Genomic DNA, 21004 nt, shown 5'->3' with positions numbered 1-21004 from the left:
AAAGGTGCTCTTTGCTTGTAGCTTCCATCAGCATCATGGGGATCAATAAGTATTCTGTGCCTGAAGAATGTGAATCCTTTTTTCAACAAAACTTATACAATATTGTGATACTAACTTGATGTGAATTGTAACCTCTGTCTTTTATTGAATCTGCCTTAGCCAATCACAGAGAGTGAGTGCATAAAACACATTTGTTTGGATGGACAGCTGATCCAGGTTAATAAGTCACAGAACTGCCCATACAATGCTACTCAACCCAGCTGTGGAGTTTTAGGATTTGCTACTCAAGCAAATGGTGACAAATGCTGCCCAAAGTGGGAATGTGCATGTAAGTTTTAATTCTGCAGTACTTTTGAAGTGCATTCAGGTAAAAATTTAATGTGTAAGAAGGATAAGAACTGACACTTCTACACCATAGCATAGAAGTAAAAGCTGCACATTTTTTGGGTTACTCATTGTTGAAGGAAATTTATAATTGTAGTTTTATAATCAGGGAAATAACATAAAAATGCTCTTTTAATGTACTCAGCATTAGGTATCTGCAGTGGATATGCTTAGCTCTGACTTAGTCACGTCTTATCATCTCTCTAATCAGAGGACACTTAATCATTACAGGTTTTTTTGGTTCATTTTTTAACTACTTCATCATGAAAAGATTTCCTAGACTGTTAACTACTTCTGTTAGCAGTTTGGGGACTCTATTAGCAATTGAATTTCTGCTTAGACTTCAGAATTTGAAATAACTCGAACTCCAAACCCACTGAAACACAAAAGCTTTAGCAATAAGGCTGAGGAAAAATGAAACTTTTCACCTTAGGAATAAGACTACAGGGGATCTATGGATCTGGCGTGATCTGCTGTCACTCATGATTTTTTTTTTTTTGGTTTGGGGTTTCTAAAAATTGAAAACCTTTGTTGCCAAGAACTGTAAGGAAATAGCTGATTGCAGAGGTCTGCAGGTTGCCCCACTGAAAATATGCAGGGTTTGATTCTGCTGTCCATTTACAAAGATGCACCTGTATCAAATACGTGCTGCATATATCAACCTCTTAGCAAGCTAGTTCATCTTATGAAATTTATTTGTTTATCTTCATATGTTGCAAGACTGACTGGAATTCTAAAGTAAGTTAAAAAATACATTTACTTTTTTGTTTTCCTTAGGTCGTTGCACCATTTTCTCTGATCTGAGCATTGTAACCTATGATGGAAGTCATTTGGCTTTGTTCAAAGAAGCATCCTACATTGTTAGTCAAACTCCAGATGAAACTATAACCATCCATGTCCTTGACTGTAGAATGGTAACTAACATTTATCAGCTAACAAAAGGTGTTTGGTACTGCTAATAAGATGTGTCTGAAAGGCAAGAGCATAATAATACTTTATATTGTGGTTATTATTCACTTCTGTGCAATATCTATGAATTGTGCTTGCATTTCACAATGCTTATGAACTGTAAAACACTGACACCTGACTGCAAATGCATAGCTCCTTGTGAAACAGCTGGAAGATGAGAGGTGGTCCACGTTGTCCTGTGGTATGTGTAATATGGATAAGGTGATGGGAGACTAAGTGGATTTATGTCATTAGTCTCTTCTGTGAGTGCTGTCTTATTACCAATACCACCAGTCTCTTCCAGTGCAGGATTTTTATCTGTGTTCATATGGACAAATGTGGACTGGAAACACCCATCTTCAGAGCCATAAAAGACTGTAGGAATGCCAGACTGAATGGGACCACCCTGTGCTTTCCAAGTTTCTGACACAGGAGTGAGAGAAAGCCTAATGGGGATCCCGTCTGATGGGGTAGTGTGGGTTGGCTTTTGTCATGAAAAGTTCATTTCTTGTGAGCCTTTTCAAAACTCCCCTTAACTCCTGTCTCTCCTGTGAAGGCTAAGTCATTTGATGTCTGTATAAATGTCCACTGCCAAGTTTGGTTCCAGGTTTTTCCTAATGGAAGTTAATTTCAGAAGCTCAGTATGAATGATATGAAGACAGTGTGTTTGTGATGTTCAGATTTGTTTTCCTCTTGTATTCAATATCTTCTGGTTTATTCACCCTTACATAGTTCAGGAAGTATGCATTTATTCCTGATCCATTGCTTCTGTGCTGTACATAAAATGCAGATTCATCATTCCCAGTCTCATCCTTGCAGACCTTCAGATATGTAGTTTGTGGATTTTTTTTTTTGTCCAAACAGCTAGTCCACCATATTTTTTCCCCTGAAAACCTGTATTTCAGTTTTAATTTCAAGATTGTATGATATAGCACAGTTGCTGGAAACAATGAGGTCATAGTATTTTGTTTGTTTATCCAGAGAAGTTCTGTAGCCATGACTTGAAACTGCAGTCACCAATGGTTTTCCTCTCTTAATAGTATAATCTCCCAAAATCCTTAATGTCCTAATACCTAAAACCAGTAAGCAACCAATGTTTTCAGATTTTGCACATCATGGCTATGGGTGATGTATTTTTGTTTTCTCCACAGAGTAATTCAAATTCAACTTCTTTGTGCCTGGCAATGTTGAACCTAACTTATGTGTCAAATCAAATTATTATCAATCGTTTAAGCAGAAAAGTAAGTATTTTGAGGGGTTTTATCTTCCTTTAGGTAACACCTTATTTCTGCAGTCAGCTGCCTCCTCATGTGGATACTGAGGAGTAGAGTAGAACACCGTAGGTTATACGATTCATCGTTCCAATTTTGGTATTAAGTAAATTTCTCCTGGTGAATTCAAAGAGCCAAACTGTGATCCAAGGGCAGTTAACGAGGCAAGACTCAGAGTAAGGCACATAAATTGTTAGTACCTTTGGTACCTGTATTACCTTTATGGAGGAAAGCCTGACTGCTCCTGAAATTACTTAGGACTTAGATTCCTAAGCTGGCCAAAAATCTGGCCTCAGTTCTTCCAAACCATTAACCTCTCTTCTGTGTGTCATTTAGATAACAGTAAATTCAAGATCTGCTTGGCCTACTGTTAGAAAATATGGATACAAAGTTGAAGATTCAGGCTTCAAGTATGCAGTTGAGACCCCAACAAAAATCAGAATTCAGTGGTTTCACAACACGGGTGTGATGGTTATTGAGTTGAATAGTACCAGAGAACCAAGAGCTTTGGGACTGTGTGGTAAGTATAGAGCAGTGCAAGAAATAAAGGCTTTCAGATGCTTTGCTGGGGAGACACATTTTCCTAATTATATAAATTGTTTATTGCAGGGTCTGTCCCAAAAATGTATTGCAGATCACGGCAAATTTTAAGATACTGCTGAAATTATATTTGTGTTTATTCCTCTCATCACTCTTTGCCCACAGTGTCTGTAAGCTGCTGGAACCACAGGCATGATTGCAGTTACCAAACCCAAATAAGTAAGACAGGTCTAAGTGCTATTTTCAGTTTCTAAAGGTCAGAATTCCCAGGAAATGTGAACTTCAGAGAATTAATCTTTGTTTAACTGTTGGAGAAAATACTTTAGAGGGAATTTGTTACTACTGTTGCACTGTGTTAGGTCTGTTATGTGCACTGCACTGTCAGGTCTGCACTGTTAGGTCTGTGTTCCCCTGCTTTATTTTTTCCTAAAAAGTACAGCCTTGAATAGGCTGGTGGTGTTACAGCTTTTGCAAGTATGTATTTGCTGGTATAAATCCCCGCTTTGGTAGCTGCATCTGTAAATTTATGCTGTAAATTGAAGCTGGAAATCAGGATTAAGGAGATCATATAATTACAGTGGATATCTTTCCAGTTTCAGAAAGGGCAAATGCCTGTAGCTCAGTATCAAATGCCGGGAATAGCTCAGTCTAGTTTCCAGTCCTGCTGACAGAAATGTGCTTCTCACAAAGAGAGTTTGAATTTATGCCATTTTCAGATTTGATTGTTATTTATTATTTGCCCTAACTTATGTTTTCAGTATTGTTCTCACTCCGTTTGACTAATTGGTATTTTAATTAGATAAAACAGAAAAAAAACAACAAAGAGAGTGGATATTTATAATAAGCCTGATTCAAGTTATCCAGAGAATCTCTTTTGCCTTTACCTGTTTACTGTGGTAGGGAGGATTGGGAACATTATGTTCCTAGTTTACAAGGCATTTTGACTAGATGTCAACACGTATCTGTGGATGGTGTTGCAAGTACAACTTCTTCAGGGAATGTGCTGTGCATTTCTCACTGGAAGGTTCTTTGCATAAGTCTGCCTGCAGAGAATGCAGAGAGTGCTGCCTGGTGCCACTTACAGAGCCTGCCTCAAATGAGCTCGTTGTACTGCATCTTTTCAGGGTGAATTAGTCCAGCCTAAGCTCCTTTCTGTGCTTTCTGCGTTAGTGCAAATACTAGCAGCAAACTTTCATTTTTTAGCTGAACTGCTGTATTGGTAGGTCTTGATTTCTCAGCATCATGGAAATGCTAAAAACTGAGAAGACCATTAGAGGTTTGTAGCACAAGCATCCTTTGCAAGGATCCAGAAACAACAGTGTCTTTTACAGTGCAAGGATTGGACAAATGTGGCAGCTGTTGAAGAGCTGGGGTGGAAGACGAGGGATGTGGGAGGGGAACATGGATGTTTCTATAGCAAAACTGCTGAAAAAGAGTTAAAGCATGTCAGTTCTAGTTGCAACTGGATCCTGCCAAGAAAAATGTAGAGTTTCAGTTTTGCTGTTTTAAACCTCCTTGTCAATGTGTAAGAAGTGAGAAATGATGTCCCTAATATGACAGCAATCCTTTGAAGTCTTTCAGAACTTCCTATCTGTGTTGCAAATACAGACTCAAAAGGTTCAATCAGACACAGTTTGGAAAGCTGTTTTACTCTCTGAATGCCTGTTGCTGTATTGCTGATTGTCATCAAGAATTGCTAAAAATGGTAAAGCAGACCAGTTCTTTAGAAAGGGTTGGAAACCACATCTGTTTTGAGCAGATGAAGAATTAGGACCATTCTTGTGGAGACAACAGAAGAAAACACTCTAGAAGCCTGATACAAGTCTCAGAAACTGATTAGGGAGACCGAATGGGGGAATGATCCATCATTCTGCTTTTTTCTGTCTGCTGATTTTTAAAGGATATTCTGAGAAGACTACTGCAATACTTGAATGTTCTTTGCTGACCACAGTCACCATCCACGTTAGGTTGCTCCTTTTGCTCCAAAGTGTTTCAAAGTTTCTTACCATTTTAGTTAAACAGAAAGAAAAATGTGATGCTGCCTTCTGGTATCACATAAGCATCCTGACATTTTATGGTTGTACCCTTTTCTGATAGTTTTAAGTTGTTGCTATACATGGGGGTGCTTTACAACATATTTTAAAATGCATTTTTGTTTAGTGTTAGTGCAGCTTAGGAGCAAACTTCTAGTTTCTTAGCTGGGATCTCTGAGCAGCTCTTTGATATGCAGTAGATTTCCATTCAGAGGTGCATCTTTATTTTTGTTTTCTTTCATTTTTCTGAATTTTGTGTATTTTGATCCTAATGGAGACTTTTTACATCTGTTGTAGGTTGTGATACTGTCATGTTGTATAAGATTTTGAAAAGATGTTTACTTTCTTGAATATACCACTTCAAACATATTTCACATATGTTAACTGGTTTTTTTTTTTTTTTCCCTTCTGGTAATTCCTAGGGTTTTGTGATAGAAGCTCAGAAAATGACTTGATGCTTCCCAACAGGACAGTTTTAAGCCAAAGCAGTCCACCCTCGACTTTTATAGACAGCTGGCAAGTGCCAGACACGTTAAAGTATGTTGGAGAAGACAGGCATCAGGAAACTAATTGCTCAGTCATGGACTGCTCAGAGTGCTTAACAATGGTGTTGAACCAGACCTTCAGCAGCTGTCACCCTTATGTATGTTAACTATTTCAAAGCTTACATTTTGAGAGTGCTGCGGTTCAGATATAATTTTTGTATACTTGGTAATTTCACTAATGTGAAGCTACACGTAACCGTATCTGTTGAATGAGATGTGTGTTTTTGTGTGTGCTTACAGTTGCAAGGTAAAAGTAATTGAAGGGTATGGCAGCTTGGTAGGAGAGTTGCAATAAACAATTTTCAGAATTTCACCTCTGTTCGTTTTGACATATCACATAATTCATAAACCAGTCACAGATAATTCGACTGTATCAATAAGATGTAGAAAAACATAATATAGTTTTAGGGTTTAATTAATCCTTAAGCCTTCAGTAACTGAACAAGTCCAAAATTGCAATAGGTAACCTGAGAACCTGCATTCTCAAAGGCTCTAGAGGCAGAGTTCCAGCTTGGAGATGTGAGAGGGCAGAACAGACCCTTGAAATCAAGCCTAAAGCAAATAAAAAACTCCTGGTGTGCAAATAAATTATTTGTGGTCATATGAGTACATTTACCATTTGACCTTTTATATACAGCTAATTTTGATGAAGAGGAGACCAAAAATAGGTAAAAATGTAGACATAAGGAGGAACAAAGTAATTGTGCCTTCTACTAGAAAAACTGTATTACTTCTTACCTTGGCACTTATAAGAGAAGAAACTAAGGAGTATAATCATGTCAATGGTCAGGAAGTCTTACTTTTAAATACTAGTGGATTATCTTTGTACACTAATGAAGGCTTACCATGAACGAAGTGCCATCTTTGTAAGTGAATATTTTTAAAGGTCAGGCTTTTCTACCTAGCATAGCCTCTATGAAGGTGCCATCTGTGTTTTTTCCTTTGTTAGATTCCACCTGAGCAATTCTGTGATATATGGGCTGGAGACACTGGGTACATTCAAAATCCATGCATTTCACTCGCCGCCTATGTGGCAATGTGCAACAAATTCAATATTTGCATAGAGTGGAGGAGCTCTGATTACTGCCGTGAGTATTCTGCATACATGTGCACCTCTGGTTTTAGACAAAATTTGCCTAATTTAAGAGTTATTAGAAGTTGAAAATACCAATGCTTCTTGAGTCTTCATGTACTTTGATGCTGCTGCAGAAAGCTGTGCCTTTGGAGATAAGATTAGGGAAATGAAACACTTTTGAGATTAGATGGAGTGTAAGGGGTAAAACCTGAGATCTTACTGCATCCTGGCAGCAGAATTCTCCCACAGCAGCACTAAAATGTGACGCCAAATGGGATCTGTAGCTGGATCTCAGCATCTCCTTATGCTGTCCATGATAACCTAGGAAAAACCCCCTTCAGTGATAACTTAAAGAGCTCTGTGGTTTTGAGCCAAGTTTTTTTTAATTCTTCAGTTTGTATGGATTTTATTAGCAATAACTCTTAAGAGTTATTAGCAATAACTGTTAAAATAACTTTAAAATATAGCTGTAAATATCTATTCAATCCATCGTGAAAGGACACATTCACACTTATTTTTGTACCACAGTGATGCCTTTTCTTTGGCCACTGCAAGTTATTCAGATTACTCATTCAGAGCACTCTATGATTGATCTGTGTAGTATTTGAAAATGTTTTTGAAGTTTGAATTATTTTTTGTCAACACTGTTGCATGGTTTGTAACTCTGCTGCCAAAATGCAAACTGATGAAAATGTTATTGCAAGAAGCAAAGTAGAAGTGGTTGCAGATTCCTTATGTTTTAATTTGTTATGTAGGTAACTGGTCTGTGTTGGTGCTCCAGGCTGGTAGATCCAACCTAATTGGCGAGCACAGGAAGTTGACAAGAGGACAATAATGTGTTCTTTGAGTGTTACCTGAAGGGATTACAACTTGAACAATGTCTGATTTATTTATTTATTTATTTATTTATTTATTTATTTATTTCCTTCCCAGCCTTCCCCTGCCCCGAAAACTTCTCCTACCAGCCTTGCATAGCTGCCTGCGAGGTTCCAGAGAGTTGTGAGAATAAAGAGGTGGCTCCTCTGGACTCAGACTCCTGCTCAGTGCTGACAGAAGGCTGTGTCTGTGCTGGAGGGACCCTCCTTCACCGGACTCATACTGCTGTCTGTATTCCTGAAGAAAAATGTGGTATATTTGGATGTGATTTTCTTCTCTATTATCTGCAAGTTGGTGGTCAGACAGTTCATTATTCATAAGTTGAGTTCTGGTTTGGTGCTGTGTGTGAGTTCTGAATATGTTATTCATTTGAGGATTCTAGATATCCAGTACACATTAACTGTGCAGGTGAGCAAGCAGGGGATGTCCTTGTGGTGCACAATTTTGCTCCCTTTCTCTCAGCTGGAGGATGCTCTTCAAAGTCTGCTTAAGTTTATATATTCAATTATTGTAAGCATGTTAGTCTTGGCCTCCTTTTCACCCAAGCCCTTTGCCATGGGTCCAACCTTTTGATACCCATTCAAATGACATAGAGCAGCAGTTAATTACACATTTTGAATAATAACCTGTGTGTCCTGCCAGCATTCATGTTTATTTTCATTGCAGTTCTGCCTCACCAGACCAAATAATGGACCAATTCTTCTCCCTAACAACACGAACCTTAAAGATTCAGCTTATGATAAATCAGACTGCTAAAGCACTGTAAAATAGTAGTAGTTTTGACATTTGTGAAATACAAGAGTAACTTCTTTTCAGATCATTACTTTAAAAATTAAGGATCTGAGATTTTAGGTGACTGGCCTTGCAGTGGAGACACAAAACAAATGGGAGGTCTGGACCTTCTGGAAGGTGTTGAGATGTCTTGCTTTCCTGTATAAACTCAGTCACAGACTGTCTCCTCATTCAGTTTTTTGTGGGGTGGTGGACATAATCAAGCCTTTAAAACTCTGTAATTTTTATGCTTCATAGATCCACATCCACAATGGAAAAAATGGTGATCAGAATTGGAATTTAAAAGGAATTTTAAAAACTGTTTTCTGTTGTCCTGATCTAGCTTGTACAGACAGCTCAGGAGCACCTCATGCCGTGGGTGAGATCTGGAGAACTTCTTTGAGCGGATGCTGTATGCAAAAATGTGTTGGCAGTGAGACCATAATCCCAGTGGAGCACAACTGTTCAGAGATCCACAATTCGGAGTGTCAGCGATTTGCAGAAGTGGCCTTGCTTGTTCCTGATGATCAGACATGCTGTCCTCAGAAGATCTGTAGTAAGTATTCCTTCATGGTTGTGAATGCTGCCTGCTGGAATAGGCAGATGTCCCTTCTCTGAGGTTTGCTCTCCTGTTACACGTGCCACTTCTGAAGAAAAGGGAAATTACTTTGGTTTGAATTTAGAGATTATTTAGAAAACTGTAGAAGCTGTTTGGCTCAATATCCAGTAGATTTTGGGGTAGAGGATAGGATTTTATTTTTAATATCCAAATACAAACAAATGATCTGGATAATTCTGAGGAAAAAGAAATCAATGATTGTTTATATTAATTTATAAAGTGAGCAGTAAAAATTGATAGAAAAGATATTTTTTTTCCCCACTTAATTCTCGCTCAGCTTAGAATGTTTCAAAAAGAAACTGCAAGCAGTTTTCATGTTTTGACCACCTGGTATGGTGTTGCAGTGAGTTTTGCAGAGGAGGTTTGGTTTTTCAATTCTCACAAGGTCTCAGCTCTAGTTTAAAGTTGCCTCCGTGGAGAGTGCTGCAAATGATGAGCATTTCTGAATCCTGTCTCATGGGAGTTTTTTGTTGCTCCACTATGTTTTTCATATGCCTATAATTTGGAGTTTTGGGGGATCTAACTGCAAATACTGCTTACCACTGCTCCACTCAACCTGTAAATGCATAGTTTAGAAGGTGCTTATTCTCTTTTTTTTTCCTTTATGTGACAGTTTGTAATCAGAGTCTCTGTGAACTCCTAGTCCCTGAGTGTAGCAGCTTGGAGAAGTTGGTCACCTACTACAGTGAAGAATCCTGTTGTCCCAGCTACGTTTGTGGTAGGTTTCTTTTGAAAGGTAAAGAAGTGCACTCTGTAAAAGGCATTCAGTAAACTAAATAGATTGACTGAGGAGGATAAGGTAGTGTAGATACCATTGTTAGTATGGCCATTTACAAAATTCACTTTTGACTCTAGCTCGGGGTTGGTCTGTGCCTCAGTTTGAGCAGATGCAATCCTGTGTTAAATGATCAGGCAAGATCTTGGGATACCAGGTAAAAGCTTTTCTAAAGCAGCTTGTAGTACCTCTCTGCTCCATACTGCCTTTCCTTGGGATATAGCATAACACAGGAGGAATGCTGAGCTTCATCTGAAGGAATATATCTGTTGCCCTTTTTTCAGAATGTGATCCAGAAAAATGTGAGCCGTTGGAGCAGATGCCAAGCTGCCAAGATGATCAAACACTAATTGCTGCCCGGGTGGAGAATACCTGCTGCATTTCCTATATATGTGGTACAGTAGCCTGACTGGTTGAGATGATGAGTGTGGTTTTGCATATGCAATTATGTCTGTTATTATCTTCCCAATTAAGACTCCTTGTATTTTAGGTCTCCCGACATACTAAAGTTTGAAAGTGATTAAAAAATTGACATTAATTTTCTAAAATATGCCAACAACCTAAAATTAATTAAATTAATTTTTTAAAAGTGCCAACCACCATCAAGAGTCACAGAACAGCTTTGTGCAGCTGAGCAGTATTCCTTGGTCAAGTAAAGGAGTTTTGGTGGATGAGGGAATTCAGGGTTTTTGAGATTGTCCATATGCAGTGTGAACTAGATGCACAAACATTTTATCTGAAAGAAGATTGAAGTTATATAGGCTTTTTATAATAGGCTTTTATTCCCTGCATCCTGCTGTCTCAGCTATGGCCCATCTTAATTGATGACAAATATCCCATATTGGAGTATTATGTATACTTATTATTATTTATTTATTCTTTTGGGGTTTAGCCTTTCATGACCTAATTCAATAAGAAAATTGCACTTTTGCCATTTGTATATGAGTTCCAATCTTACCATGCAGTTGCTTTCTGTTTGAAAAAAATCTGATAATAAGGTGCTGTTAATTTTATTTTCAAACAGATATCTGGGAAGGGAAGCACCTTCCACATGCAAAAATTTGAGTGTTAATTGAAAATGTGAATTACAATTCTGTTATTTATAGTAATCAGATTGCTTTGATCATATGTTAACAATGGGCAGCATTTTGGCTCCTCTCACTGTCTGCAGAGTCCCTTTTTGACTCTTTTTAAATAAAACGAGTCTTTGCAGTGTACATATTGAAAAGTTCCTGTTGTGGTTGTCATGTGTTCAAGTGGAAGGATAACACTGGGGTCATGGGGGATGCATTTTATTGAGGATTGAAGATTCCTGAAAAAAAAAAGAGCAGGAGAGAAGACCTAGCAAAATTTTTTGTAACAGGGGAAGGAGGGAAAATCATAAAATGCATTAATTCTTTATAGGCAGGAAAAAAGGAAAGAGGGGCAAGCTGCACTGAAAATTAGCATTTTGTGTAGGGTCTATAAGCAGTGACTGCAGAGCACCTCTGCTCTCTTTAATATGAGTCTAAGACCAACCTACAGCAAATTTTCTAGGCAGTAGTAAAATTTCTTCCAGTGTTTCATATTTAAATAATTGTTTTCTCCAGCATGCGGGGCTTGCTCTGATCAAATTCCCAAATGTCAAGAAGGAGAAGTTCTCATTGTGGATGGCAACACTACTGACAGGTGTTGCCCTACATATCAGTGCAGTAAGTTTGACCTGATTTTGATATTTTAAATAACAGAGAACGTGGGAAATTTTGTGGTGTGGATGTTCAGTGTCAAAGTGGTGGATTAGAGGTACAGCTCCACTTGCTGTATAAGCAAGCTATCAACTGTAGTCCTGAACAAATATTATTTACTTTTAAAACTTCTTGTGTGTAAAGTATTTTCTGATATCTGTATCGTGAAATGTCCAGATTTTACTGATTTTAGATTTCCAGAATTTGAGGCCTGGGACTAAAAGTGAGTAGTTTCAGACCTCAAACTCTGTGTATTTAAAATTATTTAAATACTTGTCTAGAGTATTTTTTGTACTCCATACTCTTATCAATTGATATCAAACAGTCAGAGTTGTTATCCAAATGTTTTTATTGTACGTAATTTGCTATATCTTGATTAGTATTTCCACTCATCTAAAAGTGACAACATTGTGTTTGTGGTTCTTTCTTTCCTTTGATTCCAGTCTGTCAAATCCACCGTTGTCCTGAATTCAGATGCATGCTGGGCATGTCTCTGGTGGAGGTGTGGAGCCCGGAGAAGTGCTGCCCCTTCCGGACATGCGGTAAAATCTCTGATTTTATTGTCACTAAAGCTGCCTGAGACAATGAGAGGTGACAGCAGCTCTGGCCCCTCGGTTTCAGCCAGCTACACCATTGTGAGCTGCTCACGAGCAGATGATACAGAAAAGTCACTCCATGCTGCAGAACTTCCTCATCTGCCTGTCTTGCTTTTCTTGCATCCTGTAGAATGTGTCTGTCCAAAGTGGGTTATTCACCGTCTTGAAAGTGTTGTAAGAGTTACTGTATTGGGGGTTTGCTGACTCATAGCTGGAATTTTTATTCTCTATTGCTCTGTTGTAAGCAAATGGAATATAAATTGCTAACCTACTGTTTCTGATGTATTTTGTTTCAGAATGTGCATGTGAAACAATCCCCAAACCTCAGTGCAAACTGGTATGAAATTTATCTTGTCACTATTCTTTTAATAATTTCTTAATAAATCTCTTTATCAGTATCTGAATAATAGTTTTGTCTGTGAAATATGAAATGGCACAGCATCACCTCTTCTTTTAAAAATTTCTTTAGAGTAAGATATATACAGTTTTAAGAAGCCACCTAAGTCTAAACACCTTGCAGTACTCTACAGCCCTGATATTTGCAGAGCTTTTTGTTATCAGATTCTGCCCCAGTATATTAGTAGAGTAGGACTGTTTTCATGCACACAGAATAGGTAAGTCAGGATAAAATTTCGGGTTTAAAGTGTTGAATTGAATGTTTTCAAGCATCACAGTTAATATTATTTGTTATGGTGAGCATGTTAACATACATCATGCACTCCGGCTGCTGACTAATCAGAACCTTCAAGAGATACTGCTACCCGAATTCTGCAGGAAAGTTGTTTAAAATAAAAAGATCATACAAATAAGAAAACCCACTGTTGTTTCATGTATAATTTTTCTGGTTTTTATACCCACAGGGGCAGAAACTTCAGGTAGACGAACTGTTTCAGAACAGTACAGAAAATGTCTGTAACTGTGTGAAGTACAAATGTGGTAAGTCAGAAAATAATTTAATTCAAAGAAATAGCTTTTCAAGTGCTAAGGGAAATTAGGAATTAAAATCAGGCATTCACTTTGAACATAGCAGTGAAGAGGACAGGATTAGTTTACTTAATTCACAAATAGTGTTAATTTTCCTCTGTGTCCTCTGTAATTAGTGGGAGTAAATAGACATTTGTCAGGTTCATTTCTCATCCTGAAGCAGTCTTCCAAAATAAAACAGTTGAAGAAGCCTGCACTGTCACTTGTATGTAGCTAATAGAATACATTTCATTTTCATGCATGACTGTATTTGAAAAGATTTGATGATTGCAGCAAAGCATTAAATTACTATTAATGATTTGTTAGGAAATGTGACCCCTAATTCTAAAACAGGTAGAGTAGCTTTTTCCAGTCCTGTTTCACCATTTAGAACGTTTTGATGCCAAGCTGATTGTCCTGAGAATGCTGTTTGTGTTTTCTTGCAGTGAGAGACAAAGTCTGCCTGAGTAATGAGAGAGGTGTGCTGCTTCCTGGGCAGAGGATTGTGGAGCACAGTGCAGATGGCATTTGCCATATTTCCTATTGTACAAATGTGGTTGATCCCTCCACCAAATATTACAGAATAAACACCTCTTCCATAGACTGTGCTGTCAAATGCAAAGCTGTAAGGAAATCAGAAATTTAAACCTGTGTATTGTTTCGGGCAGCCTGAATTCCTTTGTGTGATGGGTTTTGTTTTAGAGCAAGTTGGAAAGAGTAATTAGGGTATCTCCCTCTAATGATGTGCTACAACAATTCTGATGGAAGTTTGAAAAGTCTCCCTCCCTCCACTGTTTTCTCTGCTGCATAAATCCTACACAAATTAAAGTACAGAGTGAATGCATCCTTGGATTAATGGCATGCTGCCTCCTTGCATCCCTGCAGAGCTTCAGCTGCATTATGTGCAAACTGGTACAAATTCCTGGCAGACATCATCTGAATAAGAATCAGACAGAGAATAATTATGAATAGAAGAAGAATTGTAAATGCAGTGAAAACAGCTTTATAAAATAAGCAAACGTTACATTGTCTTTTTACACGATATAATACATTACCGTGGGAATATTATAAAATTTTTTTTTCTGATTTTATAATTACTTAATGGCTAATGTGTAAAGAGTTAAGATTTCAGTGGTTTTTGAAGTAAGCTATCACATTTGAAAATGGTAGAAAGACCAGTTAATTCTCTCAGATTTGGAACTCCTCCCCTTTTACTTCAATTAAGATTAAATGTATTTTATAAAAGCCTCATGGGAGTGGAGTGCCGATGTAAGCTATGTTGTTTTGAAAGTCATTTTAAAAATATCCCTAAAATCAGATACCTGAAAAAAATCTGCCTGGTACAGTAGTAAAACATTGAGCTGCAAGATGATTTCATACAAGGAGTATTCTATTTGATTTTGGCAGAACCAAGTCTATCAGCCTCCAAAAGATTTGACAACTTGCTGTGGTAGCTGCAAGAACCTGTCTTGTCTCCACACTTTCAGCAACGGCACAGTTACCAGTTTTAAGGTGAGTTTGCATATTTTATTCCCTCAAAATATTTAGAAGTAAGCGAAAATCACAAAATATTGTCCATATCTTGCCATAAAAAATGTGCAGAAAAGAGCTTTATTTGGTCAAATACTAGGAATAGTTCTGCATGTAAACAATATTAATTTCCTGGAAAGTCAACCATATAAGTGTCAACAAAAATTGAAGGATTCTGATATATATGAGAGAATTACCATCAGCTTGACTATTTTAGAATCTGCTTAACATTTTGTATTTTTTATTGGACTTTCAAATGCAGTACTTAAACAGAACATGCATCTAAATTATATTTTGCTGTATTACTGTTGATTCAGGTGAGATCTCATTCAATGAAATTGTTTAATTACTACTTGCAATGCTGTTTTTGCTAAGTTTCTGTTTTAAAATGTTTGACAGCCTGGGGCTGTTTGGATTTCCAGCTGCATCAGATACGAATGCACCAACACAGCCATAGGCCCAGTTCTGGTGTCCTCTGCAGTTGGATGCCCACCCTTTAATGAAACTGAATGTGTCAAGGTCAGTGTACAAGACACTGTTTGCATTCTAGCTGTGATTTATGTTTGCATGAAAAGATTTCACTCTGACAAAAGATGCTTTTTCCTCCAGAAGGGAGAAGTAATTGATTTTTGTAGTGCCTGTATTTTTTCCCAGACATTTAAAGGTAAAAGGTATAACCACACACCAGACTACTGTGCTGCCAGGCTGCTGAGTTACAGAGCTACGCACATGTTCTGATCCTTAGAATAATTTTTCTTTTAATTGGGGTTTGTAATATCAAACTAGTCTTCTTACAGCTGCCTGAACTTGGATGCTTTTCTGGGCCGAACCTCCTCTTTCTAACATTTTCAATCTATAGCCATGTAATTCAGCATAGTGATCAAAAACATTGAAAAAAAGGCAAGACTGTTTGGAAATCAGGAGCATCTTTTCTAAAGTGATACATAAAGTTTTATGAACTAGTTTTGGAGCAAGAACAAAAGTTCTATTTGAATATGCAAAACGAGATTATAGTAAGTTCCAGGGGATGGAGGCAAGGAGAATTCTCTTACTGATCTCTGTAGTTCTGCATTTACATGTGGATAGAAAGATACTCTCCTTGATGGATGATGTTACACAAGCAGGGAGCATCCCTGCAAAAACTGAGTGGCTGCAGCTCTTCCTCACAAATGGAGGTGGGTTGGTTCATCAGAACTGTCTCAGTTGTATAGCCAAAATTTCATCCATTCACCAGTGTTGCATTTGCCTGAACAATGATGCAGAGCTTTATCTAAGAGATGTTTCTAATAGTGCAGATACATGGGAATGAGTGCTTGAAAAAAAAAATCAAGTTTTTCCTCTTTATTTTATCTCTTGGTCAGGTTGGAGGCTATGTTGTGCCATTCTTAGAAGGATGCTGCAAAACATGTAAGTGATTATTGACAATTCCTGCCTCACAAGTCTCTGATCCATTACCTTATGAATAAAGTGGATTATTTCCCATATTAAAGCTTAATTTATATCTGAAAGGCTGTGATTTTCCCAGGTTTACTCATGTAGATAACACAGAAAATAGTGGAGGTAAATCAAAAGAAAACACTTTAATGTGGAAACATTTACTCCACTGGTACTGATTGTATCTGGTCAGGTCACTAAAATTCCTACCTCGAGTATTTTGTAGTTCTTATGCAATAGTCCTCAAAATTTTAGGTACTGCAATTAGTAAAATAAAAGCTACTGTAGTTTAGAAGGCACCTTAAAACAGTGCTTCATCTACATTAATATCTTCATATTTTGTAGAAATGGAGATTGATCTACATGTAAGTTTGGAAGTTAATTTTGTAACCAATGAATATAATAATTAATAGTTAAGAAAACTTTAGGCAGTATCTTTTAAAAGATTCTGCAATTTAAAAATTCCCCCTTTCTTGATTATTTGTGAGAGCTAATAAGGATTCTCTGGGGGAAAAACAACCAGAATAAAAATTCTCTACAGAATAACTTTGAAAGATATTATGTCTTAATAAAAATTTAAAAAATAGAAATAATTTTTTTTCTTAGCACATTGTTACATAGCTGAAACATTTTGGTTGATCTCATGAAGGCATTAGGCTGAAGTTTGATACTTTTAGAAGCAACTGAAAAGGAGTTTTTTAATACTGAGAAGCATAATAATATTTAAAAATGCAAAAATTCTGACTTAATTTGCCTAAGTGGCTGGAATAGTGACCTGAAAATGTGGGAGAGAGCTGGGGAGAAGTGCAGTACCTTCCTGCTGGGTGGGATGGAGCTTGCACAGCTGTGCCTACCTGACACGGTTCCATGTGCACAGCTACTGCAGGGGGTACATGCTGCCAGCTGGGAGGTGCCTTTTGGTGTCACTGCCTTGGATCACATTTTGTGGGAAAAAGTTTGTGGACACTGTACAAGATTTATCTGGGCCTTTTTTCTCTGCTCCCACCATAGGGGCATGATAATTACCAAGTTTCTTCCCTCTGGTAGACCTGTGTTTCAAGTGCTTGTCTTACCTAGTTCTGTGGCAAATTCTCCATAAGCACTCTGAGTTTTTGATTATCAGATATTGCCTTTCAGTGCCCTAGCAGTCAAATAAAATAGCTTCTAAACAAATTAGTGAGACAGTTAAGTATGCACTAAACTATGTTTCAACAGGACAGAAGTTCTTGCTGCTATGCTTAGAGAAAGATTATAACCACACTCCTTAATTGTTAAAGACAAAAGTAAATTAGCCTGGGACATGCCTCACAAGGTAAAAGTAAACCCTTGAAGAACCCAGTGACTCCTGAGATGCATTTACAAGTACATTTCTAGGTTTTGATTTTTTGATTTCACTCCTGTTTGTGCACAACACGGAACCTCTGTGAATCATGTACTTCATTCTGACTCCAAGCAAACTGCCATGAGAGCTGTCAGCCAGTTGTAATTGTAGGAGATGTTTTATGAGAAGGATTACCAGTGTTTTGTACTTTGCCTTTAGAAACAGTTGTGATTTTCAATTTCAGTTTTAATTGGTCTTGAAAATGAAGAGCCAGGAGCTCCATCAAAACCTAGAGAGGAAATTACACTATTTCTCTGTTGTAGCCCCAAAGGACATACTGCACTCAGGATACCAGATTGTCTTGGTTGCACCAAGGTAGACCAGATCCTTCCTGGTTTGCACATGAGGTTAACAATGCAAGAAATGCTGGATGTGGTACTCAGCTGCTGGTACTTCCCTGCCTGAGCAGGGAAGCAGGACCAGATGACCTCCAGAGGTCTCTTCCAGCCTCAGCCATTCTGTGATCCTGTAATATACAAACATCTTAAAATTGAATGCTGTTTTCCAAAATCTAGTAACCCCCAAATGTTTTCATGCTACCAGAAACCCTCTGTAACACGTGCTCTGTTCAATGTGTAATATTCTCACCAGGTTCTTCAGTCTCAGTGCTCCTCCCATTCCTTGTTAGCCCAGTCACTCCTACAGCCTCTGTTGGCTGTCACACAGGTACCTTTTCCTGAAATAAGTAGGACCAACCCAAACAGCACCATTGTTGATTTCCAACAATGTACTCCCTGATAGGAGCGCCAGACCTCTCCTTACCCAATTATTGCCAAAGCTGCAGTGTAGCACAGCTGCTCGTGGTGTCTCAGAGTGGCTCCATTCTGGTTTGTTTCTCACTTTGCACTGTGTGGGCGGTGCATTGTTGTCAGCCAACAATGTACTGTTGGTAGTGAGCACTTGCATAGTCTTTAGCTTGCTGCATGTGTAAAATGGCTGTGTTTAAAAGGGTAAACTAATTCCATCCTGTTTACAGTGCACTAGAACATAGAGACTAATTGCTTTGCTTGTTAAAGCTTGTTATGTCAGCCACATTTTTGCAGATGATGTCTCATACGGTTTTGCTTCCAGTGCCATGTACAGTAGAAGCAAGTAATTGTTTTCCCATCCATAGTTAGGACAATGTACCAAAAACAGCAAGCCTGTGCTTAGTCCATGAAAATTGGAGATTATCTTTGTTCTTTTTCGTAAAGCATGTTAATTCTTTGAGTGGTAACATGCTTGTTTTGGCATTTATTTTGTGGAAACAACCCTCCAAATTTCTGTAAGAGAAATTATGTTGACTGTAATTTTGTACACCACTGAGCGATACATCCTACATTAAACTACACTTACGACTCCAGGACTACTGAATCAAAATCTGAGTTTCTCTTACATATTGCTGTCACATTAAATGACCACAGTGTTATGAGTCAGCCCAAAAACCAAGGAAGGATTTTCAGCCATACATATGGTGCAAAAGAATCTCATTATATTATGACATATATAAAATGCTCCCATGTTTTGTAAGGTTCTTCATGTAAATGTATATTTGTTGTAAAGCTCATTAAAAAAGCATTGGATATTAAAATGCATGCATGGAAATACATGATATACTTATTTTGTATGAGATATGATGTACTTTCACCATAGCCTGGATGAAGTCATAGTCACAGCTGCACTGAATTCTCCACCCTACACACCGTGTATAATGTAAAAGAAGAAAGAACCATGAAAAGAACTGTGAAAAACACGAAATAACGGTGAGTTGGGTTTTTTTTTAAAAACAATTTATTTTTTCCTTCGTTTCTCAATTTACTTTTTCCCTAAGCAAACATAATTCAGTGACAGTCAAGCAGTAGCCAGACATTTGTTTCCAAGAAGATTTATTACTCTCCCTTCTGTCATGTTGTGGAAAACTCTGCTATATCTAGAAAAAGTATCAGGCTTATATAATTTTTAAAAAAGGCAAGAAAACCCCCAAACAAAAACATTTCAATCAAAACATTCAAACAGACAACATTTAAAATCTTTTTCTCTAAGAAGCAGTGTTACTAGTTTGACAGTGATTAGAGCAGGGAACTGGACATTACTGTGTCACAGTTCAATATTGGGTGCTGTTCAAAGCAGCAAATCCTTTATTGCCCTTGCTTTTCTGGAGCTAACAGTATTTCCCTTTTGTCAATATCTTTGGATTTCTTGGCTCAAAGAAAATGCAGCTCTGTAAGGGGAGAGTCATTGGGACCTGCATCATGGTGTGTAAAATCTGGTGTGAAACAGTGGAACTCTTCTGATGGAATGGGCTGTTTGTTCTCTTGCAGGTCTGTAACCTGAGGGGGTTTATCAGCACAGAGGATCATCCCCAGAAGATACTGCTCTTCCTGTTCTCTTGCAACTGAACATCTTTGTTTTGCTTTCAATGTTCAGCATTCCCTTGTTAAATTAAATTGAACTCCTCATTTAATTTCATGATTTCTTGTGATCTCTTTTATTTGATCCCTGTGCCTTGTACAAAAAAAAAGTGGAAATAATGTTAATGAAAATGAAAATAAAAGTTTCATTTTTTCATTGGTGTTCTTTGATTTAATAAAAACATACAGAAATGTAAAGCCCCCCAAAGCCCTACTTTTCATCAGGTTCTGTTATGTATTCTGCTATGTATTTATTTTAAATTTTGTTTACACCACTGGAATGCAAGTGATGCTATTAAGTTTGTTGTATTTATTAAATAGAAAATACACTTTAATTTATTAACAAATTTACTTTTTGATAATGATACCACTTGGTATCATTAGCAAGTTAGAATAATTAACAAGTCTTCTCACAGAGAGTTTGATCAATTTTACAAAAATTTTTTGGAAATAGACTTACTCATAAAAGGCTTCTGAGTGAAGAATAAACCTTTTATAGTTGTTATTAAAGATAAAAAGAGATACTTTAATGAATGAAATAATCTTAAAAGTGATTCAATGTGCAGCTAATGTTACTTCACCAAAGTTGTGTATGTGCAGTGATGTACTGGGTATTTTCTTCTTTGTGTCTCTTGAACCCACTAAATGCTCAGGAGTGGTTTTGTCTCTGAGATGCTAGAAATTTGAGCGGATATTTTTAAATCTCTGCCCATTTTGCAGGTAAGGAAGATGGTAAATTCTGTAAGAAGGTGACTGTTAGGATGACCATCCGCAAGAACGACTGCAGGAGTAACACACCAGTAAGTAGAAAGCCATTGTGACTTGTCTCAGTAGAGGAGAAAAACTTTGAGGTATTGAAAAGAAGGAAGAAAGGGAACTCAGGTTCCACAAGGCCATTGTCTCCATCTCTGTTGCAGAGGCAGAGGTTTCTGTGTTTCACAGAGCTGTTTTAATGCTTCCCTACATTCTCAGCAGTCATCTTCTCAACAATAAAAAAAGGAGGCTGTTTCTTTTTTTTGTGTGCATTTAGGTGCATGCAAATTTAGTCTTATTTCACCCCATACTGCAATTATTCTATGCAAATTAACTATTAAAACTGAACCTTGCCCTGATATTCTACAGCTAAAACAACTGCAGATGTGTGTAATT

The 21004-nt window shown here is 37.5% G+C and overlaps 1 protein-coding gene across 1 annotated transcript in view; it reads left to right on the top strand.

Moving 5' to 3' along the window:
* OTOG (otogelin) overlaps positions 1 to 21004 on the top strand; it is a gene marked incomplete at both ends in the record, with an annotated part of 89579 nt that overhangs the window by 67463 nt on the left and 1112 nt on the right. The window contains 19 exons of the mRNA XM_084208712.1: positions 160 to 328; positions 1162 to 1298; positions 2484 to 2573; positions 2940 to 3123; positions 5599 to 5819; positions 6671 to 6809; positions 7730 to 7924; positions 8787 to 8999; positions 9676 to 9780; positions 10122 to 10232; positions 11427 to 11528; positions 12005 to 12103; positions 12454 to 12494; positions 13018 to 13093; positions 13567 to 13745; positions 14528 to 14632; positions 15050 to 15169; positions 16012 to 16057; positions 20576 to 20655. Coding sequence (XP_084064838.1) covers positions 160 to 328; positions 1162 to 1298; positions 2484 to 2573; positions 2940 to 3123; positions 5599 to 5819; positions 6671 to 6809; positions 7730 to 7924; positions 8787 to 8999; positions 9676 to 9780; positions 10122 to 10232; positions 11427 to 11528; positions 12005 to 12103; positions 12454 to 12494; positions 13018 to 13093; positions 13567 to 13745; positions 14528 to 14632; positions 15050 to 15169; positions 16012 to 16057; positions 20576 to 20655 — 2412 coding nt within the window. The remainder of the gene's footprint in view (positions 1 to 159; positions 329 to 1161; positions 1299 to 2483; positions 2574 to 2939; positions 3124 to 5598; positions 5820 to 6670; positions 6810 to 7729; positions 7925 to 8786; positions 9000 to 9675; positions 9781 to 10121; positions 10233 to 11426; positions 11529 to 12004; positions 12104 to 12453; positions 12495 to 13017; positions 13094 to 13566; positions 13746 to 14527; positions 14633 to 15049; positions 15170 to 16011; positions 16058 to 20575; positions 20656 to 21004) is intronic.

Source organism: Fringilla coelebs (genome assembly GCF_963513975.1).
Source record: "Fringilla coelebs genome assembly, chromosome: 6".
Taxonomy (NCBI): Eukaryota; Metazoa; Chordata; class Aves; order Passeriformes; family Fringillidae; genus Fringilla; species Fringilla coelebs.
Note: the sequence above shows the minus strand (reverse complement) of the source record. Positions and strands in the feature narration are given on the sequence as shown.